At 47.8% G+C, this 17,887-nt stretch overlaps 1 protein-coding gene across 6 annotated transcripts in view; it reads right to left on the reverse strand.

Annotated features, from left to right (window-relative positions):
- The window catches only part of CLASP1 (cytoplasmic linker associated protein 1), a 298,327-nt gene that overhangs the window by 6,450 nt on the left and 273,990 nt on the right, over positions 1-17,887 (reverse strand). For all 6 annotated transcript variants that reach the window (XM_031936404.1, XM_026456078.1, XM_023185195.2 and 3 more), the window contains 2 exons: positions 4,871-5,077; positions 3,414-3,530 (listed from right to left, as the gene is read on the reverse strand). In XM_031936404.1, the coding sequence (XP_031792264.1) occupies positions 3,414-3,530; positions 4,871-5,077 (324 nt within the window). The remainder of the gene's footprint in view (positions 1-3,413; positions 3,531-4,870; positions 5,078-17,887) is intronic.

Below are 17,887 nucleotides of genomic sequence, written 5' to 3' on the forward strand. Positions count from 1 at the left end.
GCTACTCGGGAGGCTGAGGCAGGACAATCGTTTGAACCTGGGAAGCAAAGGTTGCAGTGAGCCGAGATCACATCACTGCACTCCAGCCTGGGTGACAGAGTGAGACTCCATCTCAAAAAAAGAAAGTTACAATGGTAAATTTTATTATACCACAATAAAAAGATTGCGGGCGGGGGGGAAGAAAAGAATGCTTATTCAAGATCATAAAACTCGTAAGTGGGGAACAGAGACCAGAAGGCAAGCTGACCCCAAAGCTAGTGCTGCTGCCCTAGCAACAAGGCATCTCTCCAAATGTGCTACACAGGTTCCTTCCCTTCATCAGACCTCTTCCTACAGACCCTGGTATCATTTATTTTTTCTTTTTCTTTTAAAAAAAATTTCTTTTGAGACAGAGTTTTGCTCTGTTGCCCAGGCTGGAGTGTAGTGGTGCGTTCTCGGCTCACTGCAACCTCCACCTCCCAGGTTCAAGCAATTCTCCTGCCTCAGCCTCTTGAATAGCTGGGATTACAGGCATGCACCACCACACCCAGCTTATTTTGTATTTTTAGTAGAGATGGGGTTTCTCCATGTTGGTCAGGGTGGTCTTGAACTCCTGACCTCAGATGATCCGCCTGCCTCGGCCTCCCAAAGTGCTGGGATTACAGGCGTGAGCCGCTGCCCCCGGCCTTCATTTATTAACCTCATTTAAGCAAAAGGAGAGGGTGTTCCCATAGGCCTGTAACACTGGAACACAGGCAGCCATGGCTTGATTCTCTTTGTTTCTAGTCAAGGAAACTGAGACAGACTTAGCACCAGGTTCTGCCAGCTACCATCTGGTTGAGGAAGGGAGGGAGTTTGTATTAGGAGATGTGTACCTGAATCTACGAAGTTCATACGAATATACCAGAGCTATTACATTAAAAAAACATTGAGGCCAGACATGGTGGTTCACATCTGTAAACTCAGCACTTTGGGAAGCCAAGGCGGGAGGATCTCCTGAGGTCAGGAGTTCGAGACCAGCCTGGTCAACCGGGCAAACCCCGCCTCAACTAAAAATACAAAAACTTAACGAGGCGTGGTGGCACATGCCTGTAATCCCAGCTACTTGGGAGGCTGAAGCAGGAGAATCGCTTGAACCTGGGAGACAGAGGTTGCAGTGAGCTGAGACTGTGCCACTGCACTCCAGCCTGGGTGACAGAGCGAGGTTCCATATATCAAAATAATAATAATAACAATAAAAAACTTAAAGGCTGGATGAACTGGGCTACCAAAGCAGAAAGATGTGAAGGCCAATCTCTCCAAACCTCTGAGGAACTAAGGTTGTAACTGGGGGAGGGGTGCTGGCTCCTGGTCAGGAATGTGGGTTCTGGACCCAAAGCGTCACCAAGAGTGGCAGCAGTGGGTCCACTGCCAAACGGGGAGGAGAAAACACCTGGATTTTCTGTCCCTTATCCAAAGGGTCAAATGAGTTGATGGGGCAACTCTCTTACTCAGGAAAGTAAAAAGTGCCAGACAAAACCAAGGTGTGACTCATGTTATTTTTGGATGAATTTTCCATTTTCTAAATCAAATTTCCTTTGTGAACTGTACATCGAAGGTCCTCCTGGGCAGCAGGAATCACCTACAAATCCCTGATGGAGGTAGGAGAGCTGGGGGACTTTTGCTCAGGACCGTTCAGATCATCAGGAAGGGGATGTGATGAGGAGCCTGTGCAGCAGGAGGGCGAGGAGAAGGAACTGGAGAACAGAATCAGGTCACCCCCAAACCATGCACCGCACACCTGCCTCATACACCTCTTCCAGCCTATCTGCTGATTCCTGATTACAAAAAGAGGAAAGTGTCTCCTCTGGAACACCTGTTCTCAACCAGGGGTGATTCTGCCCCTCAGAGGGTATTTGGGCAGGTGTGAGACAGCAGTGATGGTTACAATGGCAGGGGGTGCTATTGGCACATGTCGGTATGGACGGTGGTGGTCAGAGATGCTGCTTAAACTTCCTACCACACACAGGACGGCCCACCTCAACAAGGTGGCCCAGAGTGTCAACAGAGCCAAGGTGGAGAAACCCTGCTCTGAACACCCCAGCCAGAGCTTCGCTGCCCCAGAACTCTGAAGAAGCAAGGCTCCAGCTGTAATGATCACCAGCTGTATCAAAGCAACAGCTCAATCTGAAATGAAATGGGCCCCACTTGCCAATTCCTCCTCTCACAAGAGCAGGCGCTTCTGGTTTCATGCTTTCCACTGGCTTCGTTTGACAGAGTGGTTTGTATAAAAAGGTGGGGATTTTAAACTCCACAGAGATGTGCCTTCTCCACAGGCAGGTCCTGAGGCCCCAGGCACAGCTGGCCGCCTCTCTGGGAGCCGAGGCCTCACCTCTTCACCATGCCTCTCCTGCTACAGCATGAGGCTGGGTTTTTAATCTGCTCTCACCAGCCTAGCATGTCAGATTTGAGTGTTGTCGTTGTTGTTCTTTTAACTAAAACCAATAAGCAGTCTAGCCACTCTCATTTTCAGTGACATCCATTTTGGTCCATTTTCTTCCCCTAATTCCAGACACCCTTAAAGGAACATGAGAGGCAGCAGTGTGAGTAAGAAGTCTGCCTCCTGGAGTCAGGTCTGTGCCTGGGGCAGGTTAAAGGGGATGACCATGCCCACAGGGATGTTGCTGTAAACATGAGTCAACACATGCAAAGTGCGTAGGGCTACCCCGCAGGCTCAGGGTGAGAGCCAGCTGTTGCCACTACTGATGCCCATGAGGGACTCAGCTCTGATTCATCAACTGCTAAGCAAGCAGGTAAATTTCTTTAGTGTTTCCATGAAAAACCGGATGGTTTCTAATTAAAGCTGTTTTTCTTTTTTTTTTTTTTTTTTTTTGAGACGGAGTCTTGCTCTGTCGCCCGGGCTGGAGTGCAGTGGCCGGATCTCAGCTCACTGCAAGCTCCACCTCCCGGGTTTACGCCATTCTCCTGCCTCAGCCTCCCAAGTAGCTGGGACTATAGGCGCCCGCCACCTCGCCCGGCTAGCTTTTTTTGTATTTTTTAGTAGAGACGGGGTTTCACCGTGTTAGCCAGGATGGTCTCGAACTCCTGACCTCGTGATCCTCCCGTCTCGGCCTCCCAAAGTGCTGGGATTACAGGCTTGAGCCACCACGCCCGGCCTAAAGCTGTTTTTCTTTTGGAAATAAACCAGCAGCTCAGAATCAGCATTTCATAAACAGGAGTTGAGGCAGACAATGTTGTATAATGTTAGTGTTACCTTAAACTGATTCCACCATATAGTTCATTTTTGTATTTAGAAAAATGCTATCGGAGAAATAAGGCCCAGCTAAAACACAATGAACAAAACCTGTCTGGAATCCAGAGCTGCAGTCAAATGGGTTTAGGCCAAGCTGGCAGAGCCCAGGTGTGCTTATCAGCCCGCGTAACACTATACATACCTTGCTCCCTGTGAGCTGTGCAAGGTGAGGTTTCAGGTCTTCTCCGATTACGGAATAAATTGCCACCAAGCAAAACACGCTGGCCTTACGCACACTACTTTCGGTGTTGTCATAACCCTAGAGAGCCAGGAGGGAACACGAAAAGGAAACCAGATCAAAGATTCAGTCCCTAGCCAACATCTCATCAACGTTTCCACAAATGCCCTCCGAGTTCAACCTTGGACTTGTCAGTAACAACCAGGATAGACCTCAGCCCCGCAATGGAATCCAGACAGCTTTCACCCCAAAGAGGTCACAACTTAGCATCAAGAGAAACTTGGTTTCTGGGGCGCGGAAGCAGGAGGGTGGCGAGCCCCAGACTGGTCTCTGCGTCTACACAGGCACCACGGTGTAACAAGCTGCCACCCAAGAAACATTGCAGGGGAGAGAGAATGAGAAAAGGCAACGAAGGGGAAAGAGCACTTGCTTTGTTCCCATTTCTCCCAAAGGGCAAGCAAATCTCCCTGTGAAAACGCCTTTAAAGAAATGAGAACAACGACACTCGTTCTTGTGAGCAAACCCTTCTGCCTCCAGTAACTGCTGGGACCGTCTGGCCCCACAGCCTGATGTCCGTGTCCCTGTGCAGCTGGGCCTCCATCTACCTGTCGGCCTCATCCTGGCCCACACCCAGCTGGGGCTACCTGCTGCTGTTCTCCAAACAGCCTGGGACTCTTCAGCCTCTGTGCCTTTCCCTTTGTTTGGCATAATCTAGTCCTCAACAGTTAAGTGTTTAATCCCCAAGCCAAGCACCCAGCAAACAGCAGCAATGATTAAAAGTGATGCTGACTCTTCTCTACCTTTCCCCAGTGAAACTCCCTCGCCAAGGGCCAACTTGAAACCACCTCTTCTATGAACCCTCTCTCCCCCACCCCAACCCGGAACCACGTCTCTACTGTCATGGAGCCCATGGTGACACCTGTCGTCTTCTGTGTGGCTGCACGGTAGGCTGAAAATCTTCTGAGGCAGTCCACACAGTGGAACACAGCTGCTTTATGCCAGTCTGTCTCACTCACTGTCTCATGCTTAGAAGAGTTTCAGTAAGTATTTGTGTGCTGCATGAGACCAAGGACCATTGTTTGATTTACACTCAATGGCCCACCTTGCCCAGGGCTGGGGCTACAGCAGGTGTGCAACAAGGGTTTGTTGAAGGAATGGACAAAAAAAAAAAAAAATGATCAAAATATGTTTATAGTAAACAGAAAGTTCATTCTGTGAGCCGCCAGGAAAGTCTTCTTAGTGCATTCAGGAGAGGGGGTGAGCTGGAAGCCGACTGAGGAGGCTGTGAAGTGTCCCTGCCGCGTGACCTCATAGGTCCTGCCTGGTTGCCAGTGAAGGAGGAGCACAAAGCCCTTAAACATTAGCCAAGTTAGGCAGCCCCACCCAGGCCGGGGGCAGGCCCCACCCACACGCAGGCCCACCTGCAGCAAGCCTGGGATGATGTCGGCGAGGAGCTGCAGCAACGACTCCTTGGCGATCCTCTCGACGACTTTGGTCTGCATCTTGATGGCGGCAAGGTTGATGGGGTAGTCGGCCGTCTGGATGATGGGGCAGAGCACCTTGATGCACTGCTCCGGGTGGATGGAACTGGCCAGTGTGGACGCAGCCTCCTCAGCCGCTCTCACCACCTGAAACACCCAGTTCCCCCCGAGAATGAGCTCCACAGGCCACACGAAGTGAAAGATCAAACATTGCTTCTGATTTCAGAGGCCAAAGGACAATGACCTCACTCAATGTCAGACGACAGCCATTGCTTCCCCTGGCTCAATTGTTAAAGTAAACAGAGTGGTCTGCAGGGTGATTTTAAAGGGGAGTGTGGGCCACGGAAAGGCAGGTCTGGGGGATTCTGGCAAAAACCTTAGAAAAGTGGTAGTCCAAGTGCAGTCCCCCTCAGCGCCAGCAGCAGTGCTGGGAACCTGTTAGAAATGCAACTTCTCAGGCCCACCCGGACCTGCTCACTCAGAGGTGGGCCCCAACTGGGGGAGGGGTGCAGCGAGCTATGTTGGTAAGCACCAGGTGATTTCTAGACACACTAAAACTGGAGAACCTCTGGCCTACAAGACTAGGACCTGAATACAGAAATGCTTCCCAATGGCTTGTGCGACACCTACAACTGGAGCATCTGGAAAGAAGCCTGGAGGAAATCGGTGACTTCAACGCTGGCACTTCCTGGAAGAGGCCCACTTGCCAGGCAGTTGGAAAGGCACAGAGAGAAGCCCCTGAAAGGGTTTTCCTGAGGATTCTCTTCTGGAAAGTTGCTTTTCTAGGACTCTGTGCACGATGACCCCTTTGCCTTCCCTTTTTTAGGGAGGTACGTGAAACGGCCGTCTCATGGTCAAAGGAGCAGCCTCTGACCTCTGGAGGGCCAGGAGACCCTCTTGTAATAAAGATGGAAGCTAAATGCAAAACCCAGTGAGGAAGAAAGAGGACAGCAGAAGGCCCGGTGGAAAGAGCCTGGGCTTTGGGCTCAGGGAGCAAGTCCCCGTCACGCTAGTCCCAAATGCTAAAACTCCATGTCCTCATCTGTAAAACAGCGATGCCACAGAGATGAATGGTAAGCAGTACTCAAGATACAGTCGTTAGTAAAGGATGCTTCCTGCTATCAACGGCACAGAGTCCACATTACATAAATGACAGATAAAGACAGGCACCAGGTTATACGCACATGCATTTTCTTAGAAAGTACAACCGAACTCAAATACTTTTCACTTACTGCCAACCCTGGCCGGGCTGGTCATTCCATCCAGATTCCTCTCTGCATTATGTTCTGCTACTCAAAATCACTCAGCTCTAACTTCATACAACAAAAAGGTGAAGACTACCAGCCCACAGCTTCAGTCATCCCAGCCCTTGTGACTGAAGCAAGACAGGCCCATGGAAACAGCATACGGATCATCTGGAGAGCTGCTCCTCGTTATGGGCACGAAGGGGGTGAAGAAGTCTGTACAAGTCAGGGAGCGTGGCAAACGGACAGGAGGCCCACAGAGAGGCCACCTGAGCTGTGTAGCAGACAGGCCCAGGGCTGGGCTCAGAGGCCATACAAGCTGCTTTGGGTCACTTTGGGGCCCTCACTGAGGCTCTCCTGGGGCTCTGGGAAGAGACCGTGGCTCCAGAAGAGGCTCGGCTTCGCCTTCGGCCCAGGGCTACACTGCCGCATGAACGGGGCTCACTTCAGGGAGTGGGCGTGAGTCCATGTTGGCAGCTCTGCTCTGTGGAATGGTAAAGGGAAATTTCTCCAACACTAGACAGCTGAGTTCATCCCATTCACAACGGACATGTTTGGGGCCGGCCGTGCTGCTGACAGTGGGTTTTTCATTATGAAGCCCCATATGAGCTGTGGCTACTCACACCCACTACCTGACACTTACCACTACAAAACACCTGGAAGAAAGTGCACCAAAGGTTAATGCTCTTTCTCAGGCGGTAAGATTATAGGTAACTTTGTTTTCCTCTTCATACTTTTTAGATAGAAAAATTGCAATGAACATTAGGCTGGTGCAAAATTAGTTGCGGTTTTTACCATTACAATATAACCTTGGTAGCAAGGAAAATGTATTCCAGAAAATCTACCTGAATTGTCTGAGGCCAGGGAAAGCTGGCAGCCCAGCTCTGGCTCAGGGTGGAAGGCGGCAGGGCGGTGCACTTGAGGAGCAGGCTGCGCCTCACTGGATTCCTGAAGGGAACCCCACCCCGGCATATGGGAGCTGCTCCGTGATGCAGCCAGCACCATGGTCATGATTGTTCCTGCTGACCTCCCACTCTCTCCATAAAGCCCGTCCGCTGAACTACAGAACGCACTGTCCCGCAGATGTGGCTGACACACACGTCACAGCCCCTGCCTGGGCCTCCCTATCAGACCAGTGACACTGTTCCCCCAACTTCTGTTCTTCTGTCTGTGACACTCACATGGCACCATATGTAGACGGCTTTGTATTTTTGGTGGCATTTCTGTGTGTGTTTCTTCTTACCAAACAGCTAGGAACTGAAACGTTTCTGTTGTACCTAAGTACCCACTAAACTGGACATTTACCAGGACTTTAGTACTTACTGAGGGACTGAGAATTCATTCTCCTGGCTGTCTGAGACTATATCCCACTTAAAGAAGCCCTACCTCCCTCAAGTCTTTCTTGTTGGAGGCCTTTTGTACTTTCCCTGGGAGGACACGCTCACTCCTTGCAGCACGGAGGAAAGGCTAGGAGTCTCATGAAATAAGATGACCACATCCATCACCACGTAGCCGGCACCCTAGAGTGAACACACTGCAGCCACTTCTGGAGCCTACACCGGGATTATGGATGAATCCCTGATGGAGCCCCGGGTCAGCATGGCTTAAGGGTAAGTACTGCATACAGGTCAGAACACCCGAGATTCGCCTGTGCTCCCTACGTATGTGAAGGTCAGGCTCGAGGACAAAGCACTGTAGAGAGGCAATTTTATTTTAAAAGTCATGTCCAACTCTCAAGCACCTGATAAGATTCTTTCCTCTCATTTGTGCTCTGTGTGGACGTGTGTTCACCCAGCACTGACCAGGTGCCTCCTGTGCATCAGAGACTGAGCTCAGAGCTCTGGCCACAGAGCTGAGGACTGGGCCATGCTCTGGTGGTTCAGGGCAGAGTGAAGGTAGTCTATGCAGAGGGGCAGCACGAAGGTGCGGAGACCCAGGAAGGAACCAGATGGCGGGGACCTGCTACCTGATGCACTTCCTGTGGGTGGCCAGGATTAGACGGGAGGAGGAAGGAGAATGGATGTGTGCAGAAGGCTTCTTTGGTGTTCCGCGGGCCTTCCTCCAGCTCGAGGGCCCTCGGCCATTCACGGCCAGCCGACCTTGCCTCTGCCTCATCCAGGCACCTCAGTGAGCAGGCCTTCCCTTGCCGGCCAAACTGTTAGACTCAACGCTGATGGCATTCACTCCATGCCACAAACGTACAGGAAGGAGCCTATTTGAAGGAAGCCCACTGTGATTTCTTTTTCTTGCCAATGCAAACTCCTGCCAACGGGAGCTTTCTGCACACAGGTCACCTGAAGGCAGAGTGCTGTTTGGACCCCGGTGTGTACACATGACCTTTAACTTTTTGGCCCCGACAAGCGCAGCCTCCAGAGTTAGATGAGCACATTCTCAGCCTCTGAGAGAAGCACAGGAGACAAACCTTAGTTCAATCCTCTGGCAAAAGACCTCCCTGGTCTGAGCTTCCATTTTTCAATTAAAAACTCCTAAAATGAGGATTTTATTTTTATTTTTTTGAGACAGAGTCTCACTCTATCACTCAGGCTGCAGTGCAATGGTGTCATCTCGGCTCACGGCAACCTCTGCCTCCAGGTTCAAGCGATTCTCACGCCTCAGCCTCCCAAGTAGCTGGGATTCCAGGTGCCCACCACCACACCTGGCCAGCTTTTGTATTTTTAGTAGAGATGGGGTTTCACGATGTTGATCAGGCTGGTCTCAAACTCCTGGCCTCAAGTGATCCACCCACCTCGGCCTCCCAAAGTGCTGGGATTACCGGCATGAGCCACAGCGCCCAGACTAAAAGGAGCATTTTAAAGTATTTACTTTGACAGTTATCTGAATTAAGAGACAAGATGTGAACCAGCTTGGTATATTTCAGCTACAAAACACATGATGGCTAAGCCAGACATGGAGGCTCCCGCCAATAACCCCAGCTACTTGGAAGGCTGTGCTGGGTGGATCGCTTGGGCCCAGGAATCTGAGACTAGCCCGGGCAACATGGAGAAACCCCATGGCAAACAAAAACAAAACACAAGCTAGGTGTTGGTGGAGGAATGACACCAGAGTGGAGCTGAGCAGCAGAGGCACCACCAGAAGGCACAGCAGCTGAGCCGGGAGCTCCCAAGTTGCTGGGGATGGGGGGTGAGGGAGGCAGAGCTCTGGGACCCCAAGACCCCACAGAGGGCCAGTCATCACACTGAATGTTCTAAGAATGGGTAACACTGGTAAGCCAGCTCCTTCCCTGGGGTCCAGTGCCAACATCATGATGGGTCTGCCCTCTCCAATGACCTCTAAGATGCCAGAGGTTCCTCAGCAAGGCTTGGCTCCTTCCTGCCTATGTGGTGCCTCCTCTCCCTGCCCACACCCTGCCCAGCCACATCTCTATGCCCCTGGCCAAGTCACCCAGAGGACTTACTGCAACACAACTCCCAGGAAGCCTCATCATGTGTACGCTTTATTTTATCACTGCAGGTAAATATTTTGCTGAAATTTTCCCTCCCACTAGACTAAAAGTTCCTTGAAGGCAAGATCCCATCTCAGCCATCTTTCTATCCCCATGCCTGGCACAATGTCCAGTATATACCAGGTGCTCAATAAATAGCTGTTGAACTACTTTCCCCATAGCGTGGGACACACACACACACACACACACACACACACACACACAGACAGGGTCTTGCTCTGTTGCCCAGGCTGGAGTGCGATAGTGTAATCATGGCTCACTGCAGCCTCGATCTCCCGGGCTCAAGAGATCCTCCTACCTTAGCCTCCAAGTAGGTGGGATTACAGGCACGCATAATATTTTAAGTTTTTTGTAGGGGTCTCAGTATGTGAGATGGGGTCTCGCTATGTTACCCAAACTGGTTTCAAATGATCTGCCCCCCTCAGCCTCCCAAAATGCTGGGATTACAGGCATGAGCCACTACACTCAGCCCAGCGTACATATTTTTAATGCTCATGACTCACAAAGTCACATCTGGAGCATGCCGCACTGACTTGGATTTACAGTTTTCCTAAGGAGCTAGCAGAGAAAACTAGGAGCACGGCAGGTTATCTACAAATGATCGACTTGGGCTGTGGAAAAATCAACTCTACAAGGCCCAGAGAGTGCCATTCCAGGTGACACACTGGAAGAGCAACAGACTAGTTCTTTGGAAAAGAGACTTCCGCTCAGGTTTTCCAGTCACCAGTTGTCTGAGGAGGACTGGCGTGTTTCTTGGAAGAGCTCCGTCAGGTAATGGGTTACCTCAGGCGGGGTGCTCCTCCTCCTCCTCCATTTGTGCGGGTCCCGAGGGCTTCTCCGAACCTGTGTGTGTTTGGGAGAGCCAAGCACGTGGCTGTGCGCCTATGTGGCTGAGTTACACACGGCTGAGTGGATGGTGAAAAGTGGAAGGAGACAGTCCCTCTCTTTTCTAATCTGGCCCAGCTATGAAACCATGCTCAGAAACTGCTGGCTTTCCACTGTAAGAAATCACTACACAAGTATCCTAACACACCAGCCTGAAAGCTGAGGAACTTTTAGGCCTCTGTTTTTAAACCTGGAAAAAGAAATAAAAGGTCAGGCAACACTGGGTGATTCTGTAGCGTATCAAAGTTAGAAAGCCCTGATGCACAGGAGTCAGTATCTGAGGTCCCCCGGGAGGTGGGAAACAGCTCAGTGGGTGGAAAGAACACGGCTCTGGAGACAGGATTCAAGAGTTGGCAGCGTTGCTTTCCAGGCTTGACAGGAGCAAGCTAAGGCCTCCTGGTGCTCTTCGGGGTTGCAACGAGGATTAGTGAGACCAGGCAATCGACTATCGGGTTCATGGTGAGAACTCGTGGTTTTCCTTCCCTCCTCCCCATCTCCCGCACTCTATTGCCATTCAGGTTAAAGCGAATTACCCTACAGGCAGCTGCTGGGAAAAAAGGCTGTTTCAGATCTGCTGTGCTGAAACCCAAACCCAAGGAGCCCTGCATCTTACAAAAATCCAGGAATTCTGGATGTGGCCTGCAGGAAGCATTTGGTGAAATTTATCTATTATTTTATTTTATTTTGAGACAGAGTCTTGCTCTGTTGCCCAGGCAGTGGCGCCATCTTGGTGGAAGCCTCCTGGTTCACGCGATTCTCCTGCCTCAGCCTCCAAGTAGCTGGGACTACAGGTGCACACCACCATGCCTGGCTAATTTTTTTTGGTACTTTTAGTAGAGACAGGGTTTCACCATGTTGGCCAGGCTGGTCTCAAACTCCTGACCTCAAGTGATCTGCCCGCCTCGGCCTCCCAAAGTGCTGGGATTATAGGCGTGAGCCGCCGTGCCCGGATGATGAAATGTATCTAACGTGGATGAGGGCTTTGGTTCTAAAATGTGTGAAAATAAAGTCAGAAGCTGCACATTAAGATGGGTAGTCTGAGGCCCTCTTTTTCGCTGGAGTTAGAGCAAGTTTCCCAAGACAGACGCTGGTTTTGGCAAGGCAGGTAGGTGTTCTCAACTTCCCTCTATATGCCAAACCCCTGGCTTTGGCGAGCTGCCTGAATCAGGGTGAACTTTAGGTTTTGCCCCTGTGTTCTATGTAACATAAGAAGCAAAGATTATAAATGTAAGCAAACAGAGAGCAAAAGTCAACATGGGCAGCAGAAACAAAGGAAGACAATACCACTTAGTACACAAGGTGGCCAGAAGTGGCAAGGATTTAGAAAGGGGTGAGGGACTATTCAAAGAGGACAGGATCAAAAAGACTTCTGGGTTATAATCTGCCTTGAAGTCATCAAAAACTGTTCCAATTCTGCTACAGTCTCATTAGAAACACAGGACTCCTTCCCCTTTCAGAGTCAGTGAAGTAATAGTGTCCAGCTAAGAAAAGCATAATTTTCACATCTAGTTTTTTAAAAATGGGATTATTACTCAGAATACTGGTGAGTGTTTGCTTAAAGGTTTCTTTCTTTTAGCACATAAAGTTTTCAAAATTTGGATTGCATGTTTTAGGTTCACAAGGTTGTGATCTGGCTCTGTCACAGACACACCAGAATAACTGGTTGAGTCAAAAAAAAAAAAAGCAAAGGTCCAGGAACAACAGTGGCTGGAATCAAAGAACTCCTCATAGTAGATGTCCTGAGCTTAGCTCCTCAATCGTGTGGAAGCTAAGGAAGAGTTTAGCGCCACCTTCTGGGAAAGGCCAGAAAGACCGTAAAAAATTGGATTGACCATGAGTTTAGGTATCCACCAGCAGACTGGGGAAAAACGACCAGTGTCCCAGACTGGCATTGACATGGTCCCGGGATTTACAACAGAGTGCCAGCATGGCCCTGAACCTGGGAAGAGAGTCCTCACTTAGCTAGGCTCAGTACCAGAGGGAGGGGAAATAAAAGTTCCAGGCTGTAAGTCTAGAGACCTGAGTTTTGGCTCTGGTTCTGGCATCAACTAGCCAAGTGAGCTTGGGGTAAATTTCTTCATTCTTCTATGCCTCGGTTTTCCTCATCAGTAAAATGAAAGGGAGAATCTAAATCAATTATTTTAAAGGTATTTCAGATTATAACATCTTATCATCCAACTCTACCTGATGAGTCTTTTCCCCTGAAAAATGTGCATGCGCAAAATTCCAAGGAACCGTGAAAAGCCTGAGGAGTAGTGTCTATATGAAATGACCTCTAACAAGACAGTCATCACATCCTTGCCTGGAAAAGTAGATTCAGGGCAACACAATGGGTATCTTCAAATGCGGTCAGGCTCTTAGGTGCGAGATTTATTCTGTTCTACTCTAAGCGGTAGAATTAGGGCCAACGGGGCAAACAATGAGAAGGAGTGGAAAGAGCGGCTGAGAGCCCAGGAGGTGGTGTGTCCTGCTGTCCTGGAGATGCTGCAGAGGCTGGGCTGGCCTCTCAGGAGGTGCTCAGCATTAGATGGGAAGCTGGGCAGCACGTGTAAGGCTCCTCTTCAGCATTCTAATTCTGGTATCCATCTCTAAAAACCCATGGCATTTCCTAGCCTAACGCGGACAATGTACTGGCTACCCCAGCACAAATATGGACGGATTCCAAACAAAGCAGTAGCCAAAAGATACAAGTCGTATTTTTGCTGGTGTTTTAGAATTTACTCAATTGCATTTAATAGCTTCTTAGGTGTATTTAGAGAAATGCAGTTGTATCTGATTTAAGTAGAATTTTAAAAACTTGACAATTCTATTCAAAATCAGTCTACTTTCTTCAATGGAAGAGTATAAAAAGGATACCATCTTCAATTTTCAACAATGTCAACCACCTTACTTCACTTGACTTTAATGCCAGCCTCTCAGGGCAGGGTATAAAGCACCTGCCCCCCACCTCCCACCCAGCATACAAGTGCTTTAGATATCCAGAGTGTCTGTGACTTGTCCACAATCACAGCCCGAGCTAGCAAAAGCAGCATGGGAACCCAGGCCTTCAAACCCCAAACCCAAAGCTGTTGACGTTAAGCAATGGCTCTTTCTGAAGCTACAAGAGCTAAAGGGCAGGTGTCACCTCTGCCTCCTTGAGAGTCAGTTCATCAGCGAGGTGGAACTACTCCCCTACCCATGAGTAACGGCAGGAGCAGCCGCCACCACAGCCGCCACTCAGAACTAGACACCGTGCCTGGCACTTTACAAGCCTGTGAGGTGGGCTGTTTCTTCACTCACCAGAGAGAATATGAGGGCTCACAAAATGGTAAGTCTCCTGCCGTCTTGGCTCAGCGGGGTTCAACCCAGGAGTGTCTTCCAACCCATGCCCCCTCCCTTGACCACATGGCCTTGGCTCCTAGAGTTCTCTCCCTAGCTGCTCTTTCTCAGCCCATCTCAGGTTCTAACTCCCTAAGGAACTCTTCCTTGACTATTCTGGCCCACTCCTAAACTCCTGGTGCACTTCACTTTGAAGCACACACGACTCTTTGCTTTAACCTCAACTAAACTGCAAGGCCCTTGACGACTACAGTGCACCACTACCCATCAATTATAAAACATTTATTGGAGTTTGTGCTATTAGTGTGACTGCTGGCTCAGTAACTTGGAACCTCTCGATGAAGCTATACAGGTTTTGGGGTTTTGTCTTTTTATTAAAAAGCAAAAACCTACAAAGGAAATGGGGCTTCTGGTCACATCCCAAGGTTGGGCCCAGGGAAAACTGAAAATTTAGAATTTGAGGATTTAGGTTTGTTACTCAATAGCAACTTGTATTATCTTGAGGCTGGATGAAACACAGATAATCATCTAGTCCACTTGGTAGCATAAAAGATCAGGAAAAACCAAAGTACAGAGGGGTAAAGGCATTTCTCCAGAGTTCATGCAGTGTATTATTTCCCAGTGTCCACGGATACAAAGACTGCTGCCCTGAGAGGCACCTAAGGGCCATTCTTGAGTGCAGGGGATCTGGCTGAGATGAAGTCAGCTAGTGATTTGAACTGGTATTTGATCACAGACCTCTGGCACAGGGGTGCCTGTCTCTGGCTACGGCGTTTGTCTAAAGGACTGCATGAGACACCATGCTGGCTGGGTGAATCAGAAACCAGACAAGTTCCCAGGAAGTTCTCTTTTCTTTTATAAATAACTTTGGTCTGATTTTGCCATTTTAATTCTTTAAAGTCATAAAATAAAAAGTTAACCAGAAATGATTTAAAAATAAAACCCCTGAAGACATAATACTGGTGGTTTTATATTTATCTAAGAATCAAACTTCCCAAAACAAGTCAAACCACTTGAAGCTGGATTCTGGTGCCTTAAACACCACGACCTTTGTGTGTGGAGCAAGAAACGTTTGGCGACCCAGCACGGTGACACGAATGATGCTAATATTTTCCTCTTTTAACAGACAAGTGTAACTGGATATTCACTAATGTGGCAAAGCTCAGAATAAGCTAAGTCTAGTGATCGGAAAACCTCAATTACAGAATATCTTCAAAAAACAGAGTTGGGCTTCTTTCGAGTTGGGCTTCTTTCAAGTTTAAATAAAACATTTACTGTGAACTTCAACATTATGGGTACTAGAGGCACATCACAATGACTGGCAGCAACCAATATTCTTGCATTAAATGTGCACACAGTGATTTATAATTAGTATGTTTCCTCAGAAATGGGCACTTCTGAAATGAATAAGGATGTCTGAGAACAGTTTTATGTAGCAACATTTGTAGAGCATAGGACAATTTTAAAGGCGTATTTCTATATCATAATATCTTTCATTCTCACAACAGAACCGCTTATTCAGGGTTATGCTGAGATGAAGAAACCGGGAAGAGCTGGACAACAGGAGACGCGAGACTAAAAACCCGGTTTTCTGCCTCAAGATTCATATCTCACACTGACCCCAGAATCTCTTTGTAGTATCAATTCTCTTATTTAATCCTCTCTTTTTAATCACCAAAGGAGAGGTTCTGTACCAGCTCTAAGAAACAGATTACAAATTCTAACATAAGAAGGGTTCAAATAAATGGAGTTCTCTTGGAAACAGAAAACGGGTTCACAATTTTAAAAGATCAGTCTCAAGGCCTTAGCCCTTTAAGGTGTCTGCTAAGTGCCAGCTCTACTGCAGACCACAGTGGCTTCATGAATGAGGCACTGAAACTCAATAGCAAAATCTGTTCACTAAAAAGATAAAAAAGAAGTTAGAGAATGAAAGAGACTTATTCAAATAGGGGCTATGAAAACATTATGTCTAAGCTCAGACACACCAACTTTTAAAATAAACACTCTAAATTGGTGTCCAAATCGTTCATCTATCTTGCTTACTACTACAGAACATGTATGTTAGCTTTGGATGAATGGTGCCTGAGACAGATTTGGTACTTGGCACATTTTCAGTGTGTAAGAAACACATTCTGCACATATAGCTCCTTTCAAAAGAAACTGAGAAAGCAGACGCTTGCTTATATGAGAAAACAAGCCATCTTATCATCAGTCCTACCTCATCCATCTTCCCAAATAGTTTTCGTGACAAATTTCAGTTTACAGAAATTGTATTTCAAGAAGCTGTCCTTCCTCACTGCAGTCACACAGTCAGAGCCGCAGTGCACGTGCTGGTGTGGTAACATCACGCTGGCAAGAGGAGGGCAGCTGGTGCCAGTGTCTCTACAAGCAGCCCCATGTTAACCTGCCGAGTCTTTCTGTTCTTCATCTCCTGCTGAAGCCCAGTTTTTGTCTGGGAATATAAAACCAACTAGCTTCTTACTGAGAAGGAAGTTCCAAGAGAGCTCACTCTGGGATAAATATACTTTGGAAGTATTAATAAGACAGGAAAATAGACTATGTCTTTGTATGACTAATAAAGTAAGTCTAGAAACATTTCAGATCCTTTTCAATAAATGTTTGGAGTCGTAAGAACTGAATACAATGATGAGAAAGTGGAAGGATTAGAGAACAATTATGTGCCATATTAATATGCCAACAAGATGCCTACAACACAAACTTTATGCGAATCTCAGCCTTCTACCCTAAAAAAATAGCAAGCAGGAATGGAAAAAGATTGGTTAAAATAAGAGGAAGCTAAGAAGAACTTAAAGGGAAAAGAAAAAAAAGGAACGAAAAAGGAAAACCCAACCCCAAACCTAAATATACAGGTTCTTGAGTTATTATAGTAGCTCCTGGCAAAGTGACAGAGTAAAGTTTTATAAGGTGAGGGCAGTGAGTCAAGGTGAGTCAAACTATGCAAAGCAGGAAGGCCTGCCAATGCAGGCACCGTTCCCAACACACCTCCTCCACTGGCTCTACCACAAGTCAGCAACAGCAGCACGGAGGCCCCTGAACTTCAGTGCTGCTAAGTTTATGTGAAGCAGGACATATATTCTGCTCTTTTCCCTTGGGTAATTTAAAGGGCCTCATACCTGAGAATTTTCTCTCCTAAATTTCTAATTTTGCAGAAAAAACAAGGATCTTTCAAGAAAACAGCAAATAACAAATCAATTACTTAATGTTGTTAACTTATACTTCTTAGGACTCACTTTAGATAGATATCTTCCAACTGGAGAGTCAGTAAGTACGTGCCAAGACACCATGGACGGCCTGGCGTTTCATTTAAATGCCCAAGTCTAAGTATGTACTGCCCCATGAAAACAACTGATATCATCTCTATGTAAAAGAACATCAGGCCGGGTGTGGTAGCTCATGCCTGCAGTCCCAGCTACTCGGGGGGCTTAGGCAGGAGGACTGCTTCAGCCTGGGAGGTGGAGGTTACAGTGAGCACAGGTTGTGCCACTGCACTCCAGCCTGGGTGACAGAGCAAGACCCTGCCTCAAAAACAAAGCAAAACAAAAAGAACATTTTAATTTCATTTTTTGATCATGTATTCTCATGAAGGAGAAGCAATTATGGTTTTAAAAAGTTAGCAAATGCCAGCTGCCCCTTAAAGGAGACACAAAACCTAGCTATATCTCAGTTCTGCCAGTAACTGCTGTGCATACAGTTCCTCTAGGACAAGCTTGTCTAACCTGTGGCCCAGGATGGCTTTGAATGCAGCCCAACACAAATTCAAAAACTTTTTTAAAACATTATGAAAATGTTTTGTGATTTTTTTTTAAGGCTCATCGTCTATCATTAGTGCATTTTATGTGTGGCCTAAGACAATTCTTCCAATGCAGCCCAGGGAAGCCAAAAGATTGGACCCCTATACTCTCTAGGACCTTCCCTCCTCACCTGGGAATCACTATATTGATCGTACCAGCTCACCTGGTCTTCACGTTTTTTAAATGAGTTATTATAAATGAAAAGTGCTTTGTTCAAATGTGAGTGATTATCGCC

Source organism: Piliocolobus tephrosceles, chromosome 11 (genome assembly GCF_002776525.5).
Source record: "Piliocolobus tephrosceles isolate RC106 chromosome 11, ASM277652v3, whole genome shotgun sequence".
Classification (NCBI taxonomy): domain Eukaryota; kingdom Metazoa; phylum Chordata; class Mammalia; order Primates; family Cercopithecidae; genus Piliocolobus; species Piliocolobus tephrosceles.